This window comes from Rhinoraja longicauda, chromosome 21, assembly GCF_053455715.1.
Source record: "Rhinoraja longicauda isolate Sanriku21f chromosome 21, sRhiLon1.1, whole genome shotgun sequence".
Lineage (NCBI taxonomy): Eukaryota > Metazoa > Chordata > Chondrichthyes > Rajiformes > Arhynchobatidae > Rhinoraja > Rhinoraja longicauda.
Genome location: NC_135973.1, coordinates 22321341 through 22338412, shown reverse-complemented (window position 1 = coordinate 22338412; position 17072 = coordinate 22321341). Strand labels below are relative to the sequence as shown.

Here is a 17072-nt window from a genome sequence, read left to right as displayed (position 1 = left end):
TCTGGTTCTCGATTCCCCTACTCTGGGTAAAAGACTGTGCATTTACCCCATCTATTCCTCTCATGAACTTAAACACCTCTATAAGATCACCCCTCATCCCCCTGCACTCCAAGTAATAAAGTCCTAGCCTGCCCAACCTCTCCCTAAAGCTCAGGCCCTCAGGTCCCGGCAACATCCTCGTAAATCTTCCCTGCTACCCTTTCCTCCTTGACAACATCTAGGTAGGCTGCGATGAGAAACGGAATGCATAATTGGAGAAGAGTCACGGTGTTGCAGCCGGTAGAGCTGCTGCCTCACAGCGCCAGAGACATGACTTCGATGCTGACCTCGGATGCTGACCGCGTGTGGAGTTTGCACGTTCTCCCCGTGACCGCGTGGGTTTCCTCCGGGTGCTCCAGTTTTCAAAGACGTGTTGGTTTGTTGGTTAATTGGCCCTCTGTAAAATGCCCCTAGTGTGTAGGGAGTGGACGAGAAAGTGGGATAACATAGAACTAGTGCGAATGGGTGATCGATGGTCGGCGTGGACTCGGTGGGTCGAAGGGCCTGTTTCCACTTCCAATCTTCCAATCAATCAAAAGAGCTCGCGCTGCCAGTATTAAGAAATGAGCTGCACTAACACTGGAGTGGAAATGTAGAACAGTACAGCACAGGAACAGGCCCTTCGGCCCACAATGTCTGTGCCAAACATGATGCCACGTTAAACTGATCTCCTCTGCCTGCACGCGATCCATATCCCCCCATTCCCCGCATATTCACGTGCCGATCTAAAAGCCTCTTAAACACCACTACCGTATCTGCCTCCACCACCACCCAGCCTACCATTTCCCACCGCGCCATGTTCCTCTGGCCTTGCCTTCCCCTGGCCAAGGTTTGGAATCCAAACCGTCAGATGGGATGTTTGACTCACCTTCGAGATCAGGTTTATGAGGGGTCCCACAATTTGAGACTCATGGTCTTTCCTTCCATGCCTCCTTCCACCTGTATTCCTCCCTCCAGCTTGACATTTCACCCCTCTATCCTATTCTGGCTCCTGTTTGTTTCCTTTTCATCTCCAGCTTTTGTCACTTACTCCACCTATCTGCCAGTCTACCCCCCCCCCCCTCCACACCTGTATCCACCTATCACTTGCCAGGGTTTATCCAACCCCCCAGCTCTCTCTCCACAACCCCCCCCCCCCGCAATCAGATTGAAGAAAGGTCCTGACCTGAAACAAGTCCCCCGACCATAAAAATCAGCTGTCCATCCCCTCTGCAGATGATGCCTGACCTGATGAGTTCCTCCAGGACTTTGAGTTTTGTTCAAGATTCCAGCATCTGCAGTTCCTTATATCCCCAATGAACGTAAGTTGTACAATTGAGTTTTGGAGTCCAAATATCCCCATTTGAAGCCCCCCCTTCCCGCAGTTGGACTAAATGCAACAAGTTAATTTCTGCTTCATGGCTAAATGGACCAAATATAAGCAAAAATGTATCTCAGTGAAAGACACAAGAAACCGCAGTTGCTGCAATATTGAGCACAACACAAAGTGCTGGAGGAACTCAACAGGTCAGTCAGCATCTGCGGAGGGAGTGGACAGTTGATTTTTCTAGTCGGGAGACACAAGGAATTGCAGGTGCTGGTTTGCAAAAAAAGACACAAAACACTGGATTAACAGCGGGTCAAACAGCATCCCTGGAGGGAAAAAACAGACACAAAGTGCTGGAGTAACTCAGCGGGTCAGTCAGTATCTGTGAAGGGAATTGTTAGATGACTTTTCTAGTTGGGAGACACTAGAAACTGTAGTTGCTGGTTTACAAAACAATAAAATGCAGAAATGTTCATCATATGTTGTGATCTTGTGTTGGTAAACTAAAGATTTTTTTTTAAAGACACAAAGTGCAGGAGTAACTCAACGGGTTAGGCAGCATCTCTGGAGAACAGGGATGGTTAACGTTTCAGGTCGGAACCCTTCTTCAGACTGAAGAAATGCTGCCTGACCTGCTGAGTTACCCCAGCACTTTGTGTCTTTATTTTCCTCCAAAGACGCTGCCTGGCCCACTGAGTTACTCCAGTACTTTGTGTCTTTTTTTGTTTGGTAAACCCGCATCTGCAGTTCCTTATTTCTACATCTCCAGAGAACATGGATAGACGATATTTCTGGTCGGGACCTTTCTTCACCGCCTGTCCATTTCCCTCCACAGATGCTGCCAGACCCGTCGAGTTCCTCCAGCACTTTGTGCTTTGCTCAAGGTTCCAGCACTTGCAGTTCCTTGTGTTTTCCCCTGAAAGAGAATTCTACAAGAGTATCGGAAATGCAATAAGCAATGCTGCACACCACTGCACACTTTAAAAAAAAATGTAATTTTAGTTAAGATGCCTAAAGCTGATAAAATTATTCCTTGGCCGTGACACAGTGTCGGGGTCTCAATATACAAATAATATTACCTGCAACCTGTAGATTGTTTTAATTAACTGCATGGATTTCGTTCTAATGCAGTGCCCGTGTGTTTAATGTTGACTTGTTTTCACTTTGTGATGGATTAATTTATATAAAATTCCCTGTGATTGGCAATTTTCCGAGTGGGAACTCAGTGATCCGAGACGAGATATTCGCTGGCGGTGCTCCTGTTAATATCCTTGATCGATCAAACGATTTGCAAAGCACCGTGTGTAGGAGTGGCGGGATGAACTGAAGGGGCATTTAGATCGAGTCCGGGTAATTTGTACCTCAGGGGGTGTCGCTGGCTCTCCTATTAAACACCACTCGTGCTCAGCCAAACAAGACTACATTTAAAGGTTACATAGCGAAGGGGTGTGTATTGAATGCATATAAGTCCATCTAACAAACCTGAGACAATTCAGCGAAAAAATAAACAAAATGCTGGAAGATCTCAAGCGGTCAGGTGGATATGGATAGGGACTTGTCAGGTTTAGAGATACAATTTAGTTTAGAGATACAATATAGTTTTTATTCACAAAATGCTGGAGTAACTCAGCAGGTCAGGCAGCATCTCGGGAGAGAAGGAATGGGTGACGTTTCGACCCGAAACGTCACCCATTCCTTCTCTCCCGAGATGCTGCCTGACCTGCTGAGTTACTCCAGCATTTTGTGAATAAAAACTATATTGTCCTTCTTCTTCAGAAGAAGGGTCTCGACCCGAAACGTCACCCATTCCTTCTCTCCCGAGATGCTGCCTGACCTGCTGAGTTACTCCAGCATTTTGTGAATAAATACCTTCGATTTGTACCAGCATCTGCAGTTATTTTCTTACACTACAATATAATTTTGTCCAGTTTAGTTTATTGTCACTTGTACCGATGAACAGTGAAAAGTTTTTTAGCTGCGTGCTATCCAGTCATGCGGAAAGACTGATCGTGATTACAATCCACGGTGTACAGATACAGGGTAAAGGGAATAATGTTTAGTGCAAGGTAAAGTTCAGTAAAGGTGGCCTGGGTGTCTCCATTGGGGTAGATAGATGGTGGCTCCGGACCGCTCTCTAGTTGTTGGTACGATGGTTCAGATACATCTGATAACAGCTGGGAAGAAACTGCCCCGGAATAATCTAGTGGTGTGCGCTTTCACATTTCTGCACCTTTTGCCTGATGGGAGAGGGGAGAAGATGGCTGTGGTGCGACTCATCCTGGAACATGGAAACATAATCAGTCTGAAAAAGGGTCCTGACCCCAAACGTCACCTATCCATGTTCTCCAGGGATGCTACCTCAAGCACTTTGCATCTTTCCTCGGTCGATCAGCATCTGCATATGTTCACAAGTCATAGGAACAGAATTAGGCCACTCGGCCCATCGAGCCATTCAATCACGGCTATTCTATCTTTCCCTCTACATTGAAACAGACCCTTCAGTCCATTGATTCCACGCCGACCATCGATCACCTGTTCAGACCAGTTCTATGTTATCTCACATTCTCATACACTCACAACACACTAGGGGCATTTATTTTTTTTAACACCGAGACCAGTTAACCGACAAAACTACACGTCTTTAGAATGTGGGAGAAAAATCAGAGAACCCGGGGAATACCCATGTGGTCACAGAGAGAATGTACAAACTCCACACACACACACACACACACACACACACACACACACACACACACACACACACACACACATATAGCACCCAAGGTCAGGATCGAACCTGGGTCTTTGGCGCTGGGAGGCAGTGGCTCTACCAACTGCACCATTGAGCCACCAGTTTGAAGAGGATTCCTACATGAAACATCACCTGTTCATTCCCTCCACAGATGCTGCCTGGCCCGCTGAGTTCCTCCAGCACTTTCATTTTTGGAGACTGCAGATGATGGAACTGCAGATGATGGAATCTTCAGTAAAACACAAAGTGCTGGAGGAACTCAACGGGTCAGGCAGCATCTGTAGAGGGAATGGAGAGGTGATGTTTCAGAGTTGGGACACTTCTTCAGACCCAAACTGATGTCCCTCAGTTTGAAACATCACCTGTCCATCTCCCTCCACAGATGCTGCCTGACCCGCTGAGTTTCTCCAGCACTTTGTGTTTTGCTGTATCAGATTCCAGTCACTGCCCTTTCTGGTGTTGTCAGGATTATTCTGCTGATCAATTAAATTTTCAAGGCGATTACAAGTTGCCGGTAGGAACCGCTCAAAATGTAATAATGCATTTTATTTTTATTTATATAGCGCTTTTCATATACTCAAAGACGCTTTACAGATGTAGATACAAGGTAGACCAGGGTTTACAGAGAAAGTTCCCGACCCAAAACGTCACCTGTCCACGTTCTCCAGAGATGCTGCCTGACTCTCTGAGTTACTCCAGCACTCTTGTGTCTTTTGTTTTAACGGCTCAAAAATGTGATAGTTATTCTGAACGCACTGTTGAGCAGCGCTCTTAGAGCTAGAGTCATACAGCACAGAAAAAGGCCCTTCGGCCCAACTGCTCCATGCCAACCCAAATGGCCCATCTAAACTAGTCCCATTTAGACTGAAGCTGGAGTAACTCAGCGGGACAAGCAACATCTCTGGAGAGAAGGAATGGGTGACGTTTCGGGTCGAGACCCTTCTTCAGACTTGCATTTATTTAGTCTACTAGGTACATGAGCAGAATTAGGCCATTCGGCCCATTCGACCATGGCTGATCTATTTTTCCCTCTCATCCTCATTCTCCTGCCTTCTCCCCGCAACCTTTGACGCCCATAGCACTCCAGAACCTATCAATCACAGCCTTAAAAATGCCCAATGACTTGGCCTGCACAGCCATCTGTGGCAATGAATTCCATAGATTGCCACCCTCTGCCTAAAGAAATTCCTCCTCGTCTCCTTTTGAAAGATACCTCCTTTTATTCTGGGGCTGTGGCCTCTGGTCCGAGATGTTCCCACTACTGGAAGCATTTGCTCGCATTTGGCCCATGTCACTCCAAACTTTTACTATCTATGTACCTGTCCAAGTGTATTTAAATGCTGTTATAGTACATGCCTCAACAACCTCCTCTGCCAGCTCACTCCAAATCTCCACCGCCCTCTGAGTGCAACATTTGCCCCTCGGAACGTATTAAATCTTGCCCTTCTCACATCAAACCTCTTGTTTTACTGATGAAAATCAGAAGATAGAAGCTATCAGGCAACCGAACTATCCCATCAACAACTAGAGAGTGTTCCTGCACTACCTCATTGGAGACCCTCGGACTGTATTTAATTGGACTTGACCTTGCACTAAACGTTATTCCCTTCACCATGTATCTGTACTCTGTGGATGGCTCGATTGTAATCACATTAGAGTCTTTCCACTGACTGGTTAGCACACGACAAAAAATTGTCACTCTGTCTCGGTACACGTGACAATAAACTAAACGAAACTAAAATTAAACTAGTGCGGGCTTTGCAACTAACTTTGGTTGAAATTATATGTTCACCTTAAGACACAAAATGCGGGACGAACCCAGCAGCAGGCAGGCAGCATCTCTGGAGAACATGGATAAGTGACTTTCAGGTCAGGACCCTTCGTGAGATCTTCCTTGGTCTCTCTGTCTCCATCACAGGGGACAGACGATCCACTGTGTTTTTTATAATTGACTGCTCTACTTTGATACAGACGACGGGGGAGGCCAAGTCAGTGGATATTTTTAAGGCGGAATTTGACAGATTCCTGATTAGTACGGGTGTCAGGGGTTGTGGGGAGAAGGCAGGAGAATGGGGTTGAGAGGGAGAGATGGATCAGCCATGATTGAATGGCGGAGTAGACTTGATGGGCCGAATTACCCATTTCTGCTGCTAGTGTAAGTAATAACTGCAGATGCTGGTACAAATCGAAGGTATTTATTCACAAAATGCTGGAGTAACTCAGCAGGTCAGGCAGCATCTCAGGAGAGAAGGAATGGGCGACGTTTCGGGTCGAGACCCTTCTTCAGACTGAACCGTCTGCTAGAACTGATGAACATGACATTTCACGTTAGCTGGTTGAAGATTCAATTGAACCTAATCTCTTATCTTAAAAAGCTACAGAAAAAATCAATAAACGAGTAGGACGCGCCCCAGTTTGATGCATTCAGATATGTACATTTATTCCCTTAATACATCAACGCGAGGTGAGATTTTCCAATGGGACCCCACCGCTCAACGACAGAAATGGATCACAACTCCGTTCCCTGAAGCGATTACAGCGGCGGAAGGGAGGGATGGAGGGGAGGGAGAGAGAGAGAGAGATTGTCCTGCATCGAGATGGCCGAGGCATGCTTAACATGACCCCTCTGTGGGACGAACGAGGGGGGAAACCCGTTTGGATCGAATGGGTTAAAGGCCGTTGGAGAGAGGACAGACACGGTCCAGGTCGCAGTCGATGGATGGATGGACCCGACGTGGTCTCTGCTCCAAAGCATGGATCAGTGGCGCTACTTACGCTGAAGCGAGTTGCCTGTGCACAAGTGGTGACCCTGTGTGAGAAGCTGCTCCCTTTGCCAGTTGCTCTGTCCTCTGACACCGGGGAAGGGGCCGGGAGTGGACAGGATATAGTCGATGCTGAACTTGATGGGCGCCTGTGTTTTCTGTGCCGTCCCGGTGTCCAGGTGGCCCGCGCTGGAGCTGTGGTTGTCCGGGAATATCTGTGGATTGGGCGGCCAGGTGGGGTCTCCATGGGGGGTATCGTCTCTCCACGCCGTGCCCGCTGTACCGGGCCGGGGGGACGGTGGGGCACCGCTGCCGAGGCGCTGGTGTTTCTGCAACCGCTTCACGCTCCTTCTCCTTCTCCGGAAATTGCCGTTTTCGAACAAATCTAACATCGACTCGCACCCCGAGGCGAAGGTCCAAAAATTACCCTTTCCCCTCTCGTTCCCTTCCAACCTTGGAACCTGGTTTCGTTAAAAACAAAAACCAACACAGAAATAAATGTTCGTCATATGCCTTCTTGTATTGGCAAACGAAAGGATTATTCTTTTTTAAACTAAAAAGGCACAGAGTGTAACTCAGCGGGTCAGACAGCATCTCTGGGGAACACGGATTGGCGACGCTTTGGGTCGGAGCCCTTCTTCAGACAATCCCAACCCGAAATGTCACCTATCCACGTTCTCCAGAGATGCTGCCTGGCCCGCTGAGTTACTCCGGCACTTTGTGTGTGTGTGTGTGTGTGTGTGTGTGTGTGTGTGTGTGTGTGTGTGTGTGTGTGTGTGTGTGTGTGTGTGTGTGTGTGTGTGTGTGTGTGTGTGTGTGTGTGTGTGTGTGTGTGTGTGTGTGTGTGTGTGTGTGTGTGTGGTAAACCAGCATCTGCAGTTCTTTGTGTCTCTAAAGAACTTTTAATCTCACTTAGTGTAGGAAAATAACTGCAGATGCTGGTACAAATCGAAGGTAACACAAAATGCTGGAGTAACTCAGCAGGTCAGGCAGCATCTCTGGAGAGAAGGAATGGGTGACGTTTCGGGTCGAGACCCTTCTTCAGACTGTACATCTCTCCTAGATGCTGCCTGACCCGCTGAGTTACTCCAGCATTTTGTGATACCTTTAATCTCACTTAAGTACTCTAAACAAACCCATGGACGAACCCGGGACAATTTACAACCCCGACTATACCAATATATTTCTCTTTGAAAAGGGGTCCCGACCCGAAACATGGCTGGTCTATCCCCCCCCCCCCCCCCCCCCACCCAGAGATGCTGCCTGATTCTCTGGGTTACCCCAGCACTTTTAATCTTATTTTAAAAACAATTTTTACTTTTGTCTTATTTTTGCGCTTTGCGCAAGATTCATGCATCCACGGTTCCTTGCGCCTCTAACTCTCGTTTAAAGACAGTTAACGTGGGTGCAGCACGGCGGCAAACCATGATGATATTGCCTCAAATTAACCTGTCAAAAAATCATCGATGATCTCAGAGAGAAGGTTTGAGGGGCCAAATCGAATGCCGTTTAAAAGTTTCGCATTTTAGAAAACAAAGTCAGATCCCAATGGGCTCGACTGTCTCACCGTCCTGGTGCCCAAGACAGTAACTTACCCCAACTCCAAATCCAAAACATACATCGGAAAATCAGCCAACATAATCAAAGGCTTGTCTCACCCCGGCCATTCCTTCTTCTCCCCGCTGCCGCCCGGCAGAAGCTTGAAAGCGCGCACACCAGACTCAGGAACAACTTCTTCCCCTCTGTTATCAGGAACGATCCTTCCATAAGCTAGTGCACTGTCCGATTCACCTCTACCCCATTGTGGACATTGGAATTTGCCTCTGGAACTGATGCGCTAGTGCTGACAACTATATTCTGCTCTCTGTATCTCCCCTCTTTGCTCCAACTATCGTACTTGAGTTTGGGTTGTCTTGTCTGATTGGATAGCGTGCAAAAGACATTTGGACAGGTACATGGACAGGAAAGGTTTAGAGGCAAGATAGATACAAAGTGCTGGAGTAACTCAGCGAGTCAGGCCAGCATCTCTGGAGAAACAGGATGGGTGACATTTCGAGTCGGGACCCTTCTTTAGCTCATCCAGCACTTTGCGTCTGTCTTCGGTATAAACAAGCATCATTTCTGCACAAGGCTTAGAGGGATATGGGCCAAACGGGGGCAGGTGGGACGGATGTAGACGGGGTATCGTGGTGGGGCATGGGCGAGTTGGGCCGAAGGGCCTCTTTCCCTGCTGTTTGACTCCATGACTCTATGAAAACAAAGCTTTTCGCCGTACCTCGAGAATAACAAACTTAAAGCTAAATCTGTGGAGAGTCTGTCTCCAACGGTGACCAAGAGAAGCAGGTCCGGATGAACTCACCTTTACGAAGCAGCTGTTCAGGGACAGGTTGTGTCGGATTGAGTTTTGCCAAGCCCTCTTGTTACATCTGTAGTAGGGGAATTTGGTGGTGATAAAGTCATAGATGCCGGATAGCGTCACCTTGTTGCCGGGACTCCGCTGGATAGCCATTGCTATCAGCGCGATATAACTGCAAGACAGGGGACGAAGCGAGCGTTAGTGCCTCTTCTAGTTTACCCCACGCTTCCCTCTCGCCACCCACACTGTTCCCGGAGTTACCTGTAAGCGGGCCGGGACACCGTTCTCTTCCCTTCTCCAGAACCACAGGGCGGGAAGTCATCGCCGTCATAGTTAAAACAGTTGTAAGGATACTGAGAATTGTCAAACATCTCCCGAGCGGTGGGAACAAGCTAACCCCCACCCCACCCCCACACCCCCCCCACACACACACCCACACACACAAACACACACACACACACACACACACACAAGTGACCCACAGAGTTGCTAATCCTCTTTACAGCAAGCGCAGATTGATAGGAAATGGTCGCTTCTAATCGTTACCCCCCCGCTCTCAGCGGTCCGTGAAGGGTCTTGCCTATCTACTATTTAATCTGCCTATAAGACTGGTAATAACTTATTAAATTGGTTAATTCACGCATGAACCTTTGAACTCGCTGTGTTCAACCAGTGACTGGGCTCCCTGTGGGTGGTCCGAGTCGACAAACACAACCATCTCCAGCTCAACCCAACGCTGAATCTCTGCACGTCCCATATTAGAAGGTGACGTTTGTCATTTGGTCGTTCCTTCTATGCTTTAAAAATAAATAAATATATATATATATACAAAAGTCTCCTCTCATTTGACAAATGGGCATTTGCAACATCCCGGCCTCTCCCCCTCCCTACCTACCCCCATCACACTATTTAGCCACACAAGCAAACCGCCGATGCAATCTGCAATGCAAGATAATAGATATAAATTGTATTTCCGTGACTATAGGGGTGGAATCCGGCGTTCAAAGCCGGAGGAACAGAGCATCTCGCCGAATCTTGACAAATAAGACAACCTTAAAAGAGAAACAGCCGGAGGGGGATTATTTCTGCCTGTGTGTGGCCTCTGATCTGTGCGAGGAATTACACTAATAGCCCCCCTGTAACAGGGCGAGAACGCGACCAAAAATAAGACTGGGGTTTCGTTTGTTCCGGATCACTGGGTGGTTGGGAATTTAAAACGAAAATAGTTTGGTTCCTCACTTCCCGTTATCCCACTCGTTCCCATTCCCCGCACTCCTGTAAACACTATCCTTCCCGATCTGCCCACGTTCTGAAGCCGGAGAACCAGATGTCAAGATTCAGGAGTGTTTTACTGTCATGTGTCCCAGATAGACTATAGACAATAGGTGCAGGAGGAGGCCATTCGGCCCTTCGAGCCAGCACCGCCATTCAATGTGATCATGGCTGACATTCTCAATCAGTACCCCGTTCCTGCCTTCTCCCCATACCCCCTGACTCCGCTGTCCTTAAGAGCTCTATCCAGCTCTCTCTTGAATGCATTCAGCGAATTGGCCTCCACTGCCTTCTGAGGCAGAGAATTCCACAGATTCACAACTCTCTGACTGAAAAAGTTTTTCCTCATCTCAGTTCTAAATGGCCTACCCCTTATTCTTAAACTGTGGCCTCTGGAAAAATCTGGAAAAGGAAGTTCTTACTTGCAGGAGCACAACATAACGTGTGAACACAATGCTCTGTAACAGCCATAATAAACAAGGCAAAAAAGTCCAGTACATACAGTATTTAAAAAAACCCCAGACAAATAAACAAACAATAGTAGTGCAAAGTCGAAAATAATGTCCCCAAGTCTATAGAGTATGGAGCCTATTTGGAGGTTGTAGTGTTTAATAGTGTGATGGTTGCAGGGAAGAAGCTGTTCCTGAACCTGGACGTTACAGTTTTCAGGCTCATTTACCTTCTTCCCTTCTTCTCGCAGGAGAGATAAGAGTGTGTGGCCAGGGTGGTGTGGGTCTCTGATGATGCTGGCTGCCTTTCTGAGGCAGCGACTCCTGTAGATCCTTGGGGAGGTTAGTACCTGCGATGGAGTGACTGGCAGTGTTCAGCACTTCTTGCAATCTTTTGCATTCCTGGGTGTTCAAGTTGCTGAACAATAGACAATAGACAATAGGTGCAGGAGGAGGCCATTCGGCCCTTCGAGCCAGCACCGCCATTCAATGTGATCATGGCTGATCATTCTCAATCAGTACCCCATTCCTGCCTTCTCCCTATACCCCCTGACTCCGCTATCCTTAAGAGCTCTATCCAGCCGTGATGCAACCAATATGCTCTGTACTGTACATTTCTACATTTCCCCACGGGGGGAACCTAAAACAAGAGAGATACGGGGATCTGCAGGTGCTGGAATCTTGAGCAAAACACAAATTCCTGGACCACCCATGTTGTTGTTCGTCCTTTGGGTTCGAAGATGACCATGACTTCACTTTCAGTTGGAGGATTGGTGACTGTGGGTCCGGAAGTGACTGGCGAGGCCAATCCGGGCCCGGAAGGCACGCCCACATGTAGGACACAAGTGGATGGGTGCTGCAGTGGAAGTGGAGGTAGCCCGGGCCTTGCGCGCGGTGCGTTTCCTCTGGGCCTCTGCAGTGCGTCTGTTCTCTGCTGCACGGGCTCCTGTGGTGAGCTTGCTACGCCAGGTTGGACGGTCCAGAACAAGAGACTCCCAGGTGCTGAGGTTGATGTCCAAGTAGAAGGATGAGAGGAGATCTTATCGAAACATATAAGATTATTAAGGGGTTGGACACGTTAGAGGCAGGAAACATGTTCCCAATGTTGGGGAGTCCAGAACAAGGGGCCACAGTTTAAGAATAAGGGGTGGGCCGTTTAGAACTGAGATGAGGAAAAACTTTTTCAGTCAGAGAGTTGTGAATCTGTGGAGTTCTCTGCCTCAGAAGGCAGTGGAGGCCAATTCTCTGAATGTATTCAAGAGAGAGCTGGATAGAGCTCTTAAGAATAGCGGAGTCAGGGGGTATGGGGAGAAGGCAGGAACGGGGTACTGATTAAGAATGATCAGCCATGATCACATTAAATGGCGGTGCTGGCTCGAAGGGTCGAATGGCCTCCTCCTGCACCTATTGTCTATTGTCTATTGTCTTTGAGGGACACTTTGAGGCAGTCCTTATCGAAGCAATGGCCAAGAAAGCACACCTACGCCTCTACTGCCTTAGAAGGCTTAGGAAGATTGGCATGTCCCCAACAACTCCCACCAACGTCTCCAGATAAGCCGGAGCTTTTATCGGGATTTTATCAGGATGCATCACAGCAAGGTATGGATACAGCTCCATCCGAGACTGCAAGGAATTGCAGAGATTTGTGGATGTAGCCTAGACCATCATACCAACCAACTTCCCTCCCTTCCATTGACTTCATCCACACTTCACGCTGCCTCATCGAGGCTGCCAGCATAATCACGAACCAGTCTCACCCTGGACACTCCCTCTTCTCCCCTCTCCCATCAGGCAGGAGGTACAGAAGTGTGAAAACGCACACCCCCAGGTTCAGGGACAGTTTCTTCCCAGTTGCTATCAGGCAACTGAACCATCCTATCAACAACTAGAGGACAGTCCGAAGCTACTATCTGCCTTATTGGAGACCCTTAATCAGACTTTATTGGACTTTATCTTGCACGTTATAAACGTTATTCCCTTTATCATGTATCTGTAAACTGTGGATGGCTTGATTGTGTAGTCTTTCTGCTGACTGGGTAGTATGCCACAAAAAGACTTTTCACTGTACCTCGGTACACATAATATGAGCTAAATTAGTTATTAACTAATCATTAAGTGCTGGAAGAAAAAGATCGTTCGAAGGTCTCCAACGAGATGGATGGGAGGTCAGGACCGCTCAGAACGGTTCAGTTGCCTGATAACAGCCGGGAAGAAACTGTCCCTGAATCTGGAGGTGTGTGTTTTCAGACCTCTGTACGTCTTGCCTGATGGGAGAGGGGAGAAGTGGAGGTGACTGGAGTGATATTGGTCCTTGATTAAGCTGGGGGCCTTGCCAAGGCAGTGTGAGGTGTGGATGGAGTCAATGCAAGGGAGGTTGGTTGGGGTATGTCCACAAGGGGGGGGGGGGGGGGAGGGGGGAAGGAGAGGGTGCTGCACCAGTGCAGGAGAGGTTTGGGCCCAACGGGTCCACTTGGTCTAGTATCACTTAATTCCCTGTATATCCATTCCCTGCACCCACCACCCTCTGTATAAAAGAACCTGCCCCACACACCTCCCCCTTATACTTTCCCCCTCTCATCTTTGACATTTCCACCCAGCGGAAAGAAAAAGGTTTTGACTGCTTTCTTAACATTAACAGGTTGAAACTGCAGATGCTGGTTTACCAAGGAAAGACACAAAGTGCTGGAGTAACTCAGCAAGTCAGGCAGCATCGCTGCAGAACATGGATGGGTAACGTTTCAGGTCAGGGCCCTTCTTCAGACTGATCAGTCATCTGTCCACATCACCTATCCAGGTTCTCCAGAGATGCTGCCTTACCCGCTGAATTACTCCAGGACTTTGTGCCTTTCCTTAATATTAACAGCAGCTGAGAATGAAACGAGTTGGCATTTATGTGATGCGTTTGATGGCACTGGGCCTGTACTTGGTGGGGTTTTGAAAGATTATTAAGGGGTTGGACACGTTAGAGGCAGGAAACATGTTCCCAATGTTGGTGGTTCCAGAACCAGGGGCCACGGTTTAAGAATAAGGGGTAGGCCATTTAGAACAGAGATGAGGAAAAACTTTTTCAGTCAGAGAGTTGTAAATCTGTGGAATGCTCTGCCTCAGAAGGCAGTGGAGGCCAATTCTCTGAATGCATTCAAGAGAGAGCTAGATAGAGCTCTTAAGGATAGCGGAGTCAGGGGGGTATGGGGAGAAGGCAGGAACGGGGTATTGATTGAGAATGATCAGCCATGATCACGTTGAATGGTGGTGCTGGCTCGAAGGGCCGAATGGCCTACTCCTGCACCTACTGTCTATTGTCTATGAAGGGGGACCTCATTGAAACTTACCGAATAGTGAAAGGCCTGAATAGGGTAGATGTGGAGAGGATGTTTCTACCAGTGGGAGTGTCAAGGACCAGAGGGCACAGCCTCAGAATAAAAGGACGATGAATAGAACGATGAGGAGGAATTTCTTTAATCGGAGGGTGGTGTATCTGTGGAATTCATTGGTGGTGCATCTGTGGAATTCATTGGTGGTGCATCTGTGGAATTCATTGCAACAGACGGCGGTGGAGGCCAAGTTATTGGATGTTTTTAAAGGAGGAAATTGACAAATGCGTGATTACTAAGTGGGTCAGGGCTGATGGGGGGAAGGCAGGAGAATGGGGTTGAGAGGGAAAGATAGACTAGCCACGATTGAATGGGCCGAATGGCCTCATTCTGCTCGTATGACATGAACTATTTGATTCATTCGCATCCAATTTTTTTTTATAGGCTTCAGCAAGAATCCATGTGAGATTTGAGACACCAAGCCCTGTCTATACTGCCTGGCCCGCTGAGCTAATCCAGCACTCTCTCATTCTGTTGTAAACCAGCCAGCTCTGCGTCTGCATTTTGCCGAGCTCCGTTTAGCAGAGTGATGGATGCATGGCTTCGAGAAATTATCGGGGGCGAATTGTTGAGGAGAGAGAAAAGTTTGAAACGCCAAGCTGCGGGGTGAAAAATCAAGGGCGACTGAACCAGCGTGCTGTGAAAATTCATTTCTATTCCAAATAATGACACGCGTTGTAATAGTCGGATTAAAAGGCAGCAATAGCCCAGGGCGCTAGAGTCTCAGAAAGTCATGTCATGCCAGGCTCGCGTTGATGTTTTCGGCGTTTGCTGTTAATATTTGGCTTGCAATGAGACTGGGTTGTAAATTAAGTTTAATCCCACATCATCAAAGTAATGGAACCAACGCCGACAGCGACCAAAACACACGCTCACCCAGCATTGTAGCGGGATCGCCTGTCTGTCACAGAGTGATACAGTTTGGAAACAGGCCCCTTTCGGCCCAACTTGCCCACACCGGCCAACGTGTCCCAGCTACACTAGTCCCACCTGTCTGCGTTTGTCCCTGTGTAGCTCTGTCCTATCCATGTACCTGTCCATAAGTCTCTTAAACGTTATGACCCTACCACCTCTGGCAGCTCGTTCCATACACCCACCACCCTCTGTGTGAAAAAGCTACCCCTTAGGTTCCTATTACATTGATTCCTCCTCACCTATGTCCTCTGGTTATTGATTCCTCTACTCTGGGCAAAAATACTTTCCCATCCACGTTCCAAATGTGTTACAGGTTTGCAGGTTAATTGGCTTCAGAAAAAACCGGACATGGTCCCTAGTGTGTAGGATAGTGTTCACGTACAGGGTGATCGCTGGTCGGCGCGGACACGGTGGCCAAAAGGCCTGTTTCTACACTGTATCTATCTCTCGAGTCTGAGGTCTAAATCTTTGCCCGCTCACCTTAAACCTGTGTCCTCTTCTTCTCAATTCCCCTTCTCTGGGTAAAAGACTCTGTGCATTTGCCCTATCCATGCCTCTCACGATCTTATACACCTCTATAAGATCACCGCTCATCCTCCTGCACTTCAAGGGATGAAGCCCTAGCCTGCCCAACCTCTCCCTATAGCTCCCGCCACCCCAGTCCTGGCACTGTAATTCGCAAATCTTCTGTACACCCTCTCCAGCTTGACAACGTCTTTTCTATAACATGGTGACCAAAACTGAACACCGTACTCTAAATATGGAGGCTGTGGAGAAAGAACTTCCAGTCACACTTCTCTGATCCCCCCCTACCTACACCTGTCACCCATTTCTGCTCTTATTTCCCTTTTATCCCCAGTCGTTCCCCTCCCCTCCTATCCCCTTCCACCTATCTCCCCTCTCTGGCTTTGTATTTCACACCTCCTCTCCAGACCTGACACCCTATGGTCTCCTTTACTACCTTTTGCCTTTGCCACTCACTCCACCTATCTGCCAACCAATCCCTTCCCCTCCCCTGCCTGAAGAAGAGTCCTGACCCTAAATGTCGCAATCCCTCCACAGATGCTGCCTGACCAACTAAGTTACTCCAGCACTTTGTGTTTCACTCAAAATTACAGATCCTCGTGTTACACCACCCCCCCCCCCCTCCCCGCCCCTCCTGCCCCTCACCTGTATCCACCTATCACTTTTCAGGCTTTGTCCAACCCCCACCTCTTTGCCAGCATTGTCTCCCCTACTACCATCAGTCTGAAGAAGGGTCCCTATAGGACACATTGCCTGTCCATTCCCTCCACAGAAGCTGTCTGACCGACTGAGTTACTCCAGCACTTTGTGTTTTACACAATATTCCAGCATCTGCAGATCCATGTGTCACCCCTCACCATCACCCACCTATCACTTACGAGCCTTCGCCTCTCTCTACCTCCCTTTTCCAGCTCCCTCCCCCCCCCCCCCCCCCCACCCCTGAAGAAGGGTCCCGACCTGAAATGCACCCTGTCCATTTCTTCCATAGATTAGGGGCAGCACAGTGGCACATTGGTAGAGTTGCTGCCATACCGTGCCAGAGACCTAGTTTCGATCCTAAATATGGGTGCAGTCTGTATAGATTGTGTACCGCTGTAACCAAACTGGGTTTTCTCTGGGTGCCCCTTTTTCCTCCCCACTCCAAAGATGTCCAGGTTTGTAGATTAATTGGCTTTGGTGTGTTGTAAAATTGCCCGGTGAGTGTAGGATTGTGCTAGTGCAGGGGGTGGTCGTTGGCCGGCACAGACTCGATGGGATGAAGGGCCTGTTTCCGTGCTGTATCTCTAAAGTCTAAAGCCAAATGATACTGCCTGACCCGTTGG

The 17072-nt window shown here is 48.3% G+C and overlaps 1 protein-coding gene across 1 annotated transcript; it reads right to left on the bottom strand.

The window, feature by feature from the left end:
- Positions 1 to 6663: 6663 nt before the first annotated feature.
- foxl3 (forkhead box L3) lies at positions 6664 to 9586 on the bottom strand. Its single transcript, XM_078418090.1, has 3 exons — positions 9477 to 9586; positions 9219 to 9387; positions 6664 to 7320 (listed from the first exon to the last, which is right to left on the bottom strand). Exons 1-3 carry the CDS (start codon positions 9584 to 9586, stop codon positions 6865 to 6867), a joined length of 735 nt encoding a protein of 244 aa, XP_078274216.1. The 3' UTR covers positions 6664 to 6864.
- Positions 9587 to 17072: the final 7486 nt, after the last annotated feature.

Coding starts and splice junctions, on each gene's coding strand:
- foxl3 (XM_078418090.1), bottom strand. CDS start 9,586: ATGTTTGACAATTCTCAGTATCCTTACAACTGTTTTAACTATGACGGC. Junction 9,388..9,476: donor GTGTCCCGGCCCGCTTACAG/GTAACTCCGGGA, acceptor CCTGTCTTGCAG/TTATATCGCGCTGATAGCAA. Junction 7,321..9,218: donor TGAACAGCTGCTTCGTAAAG/GTGAGTTCATCC, acceptor TAACGAAACCAG/GTTCCAAGGTTGGAAGGGAA.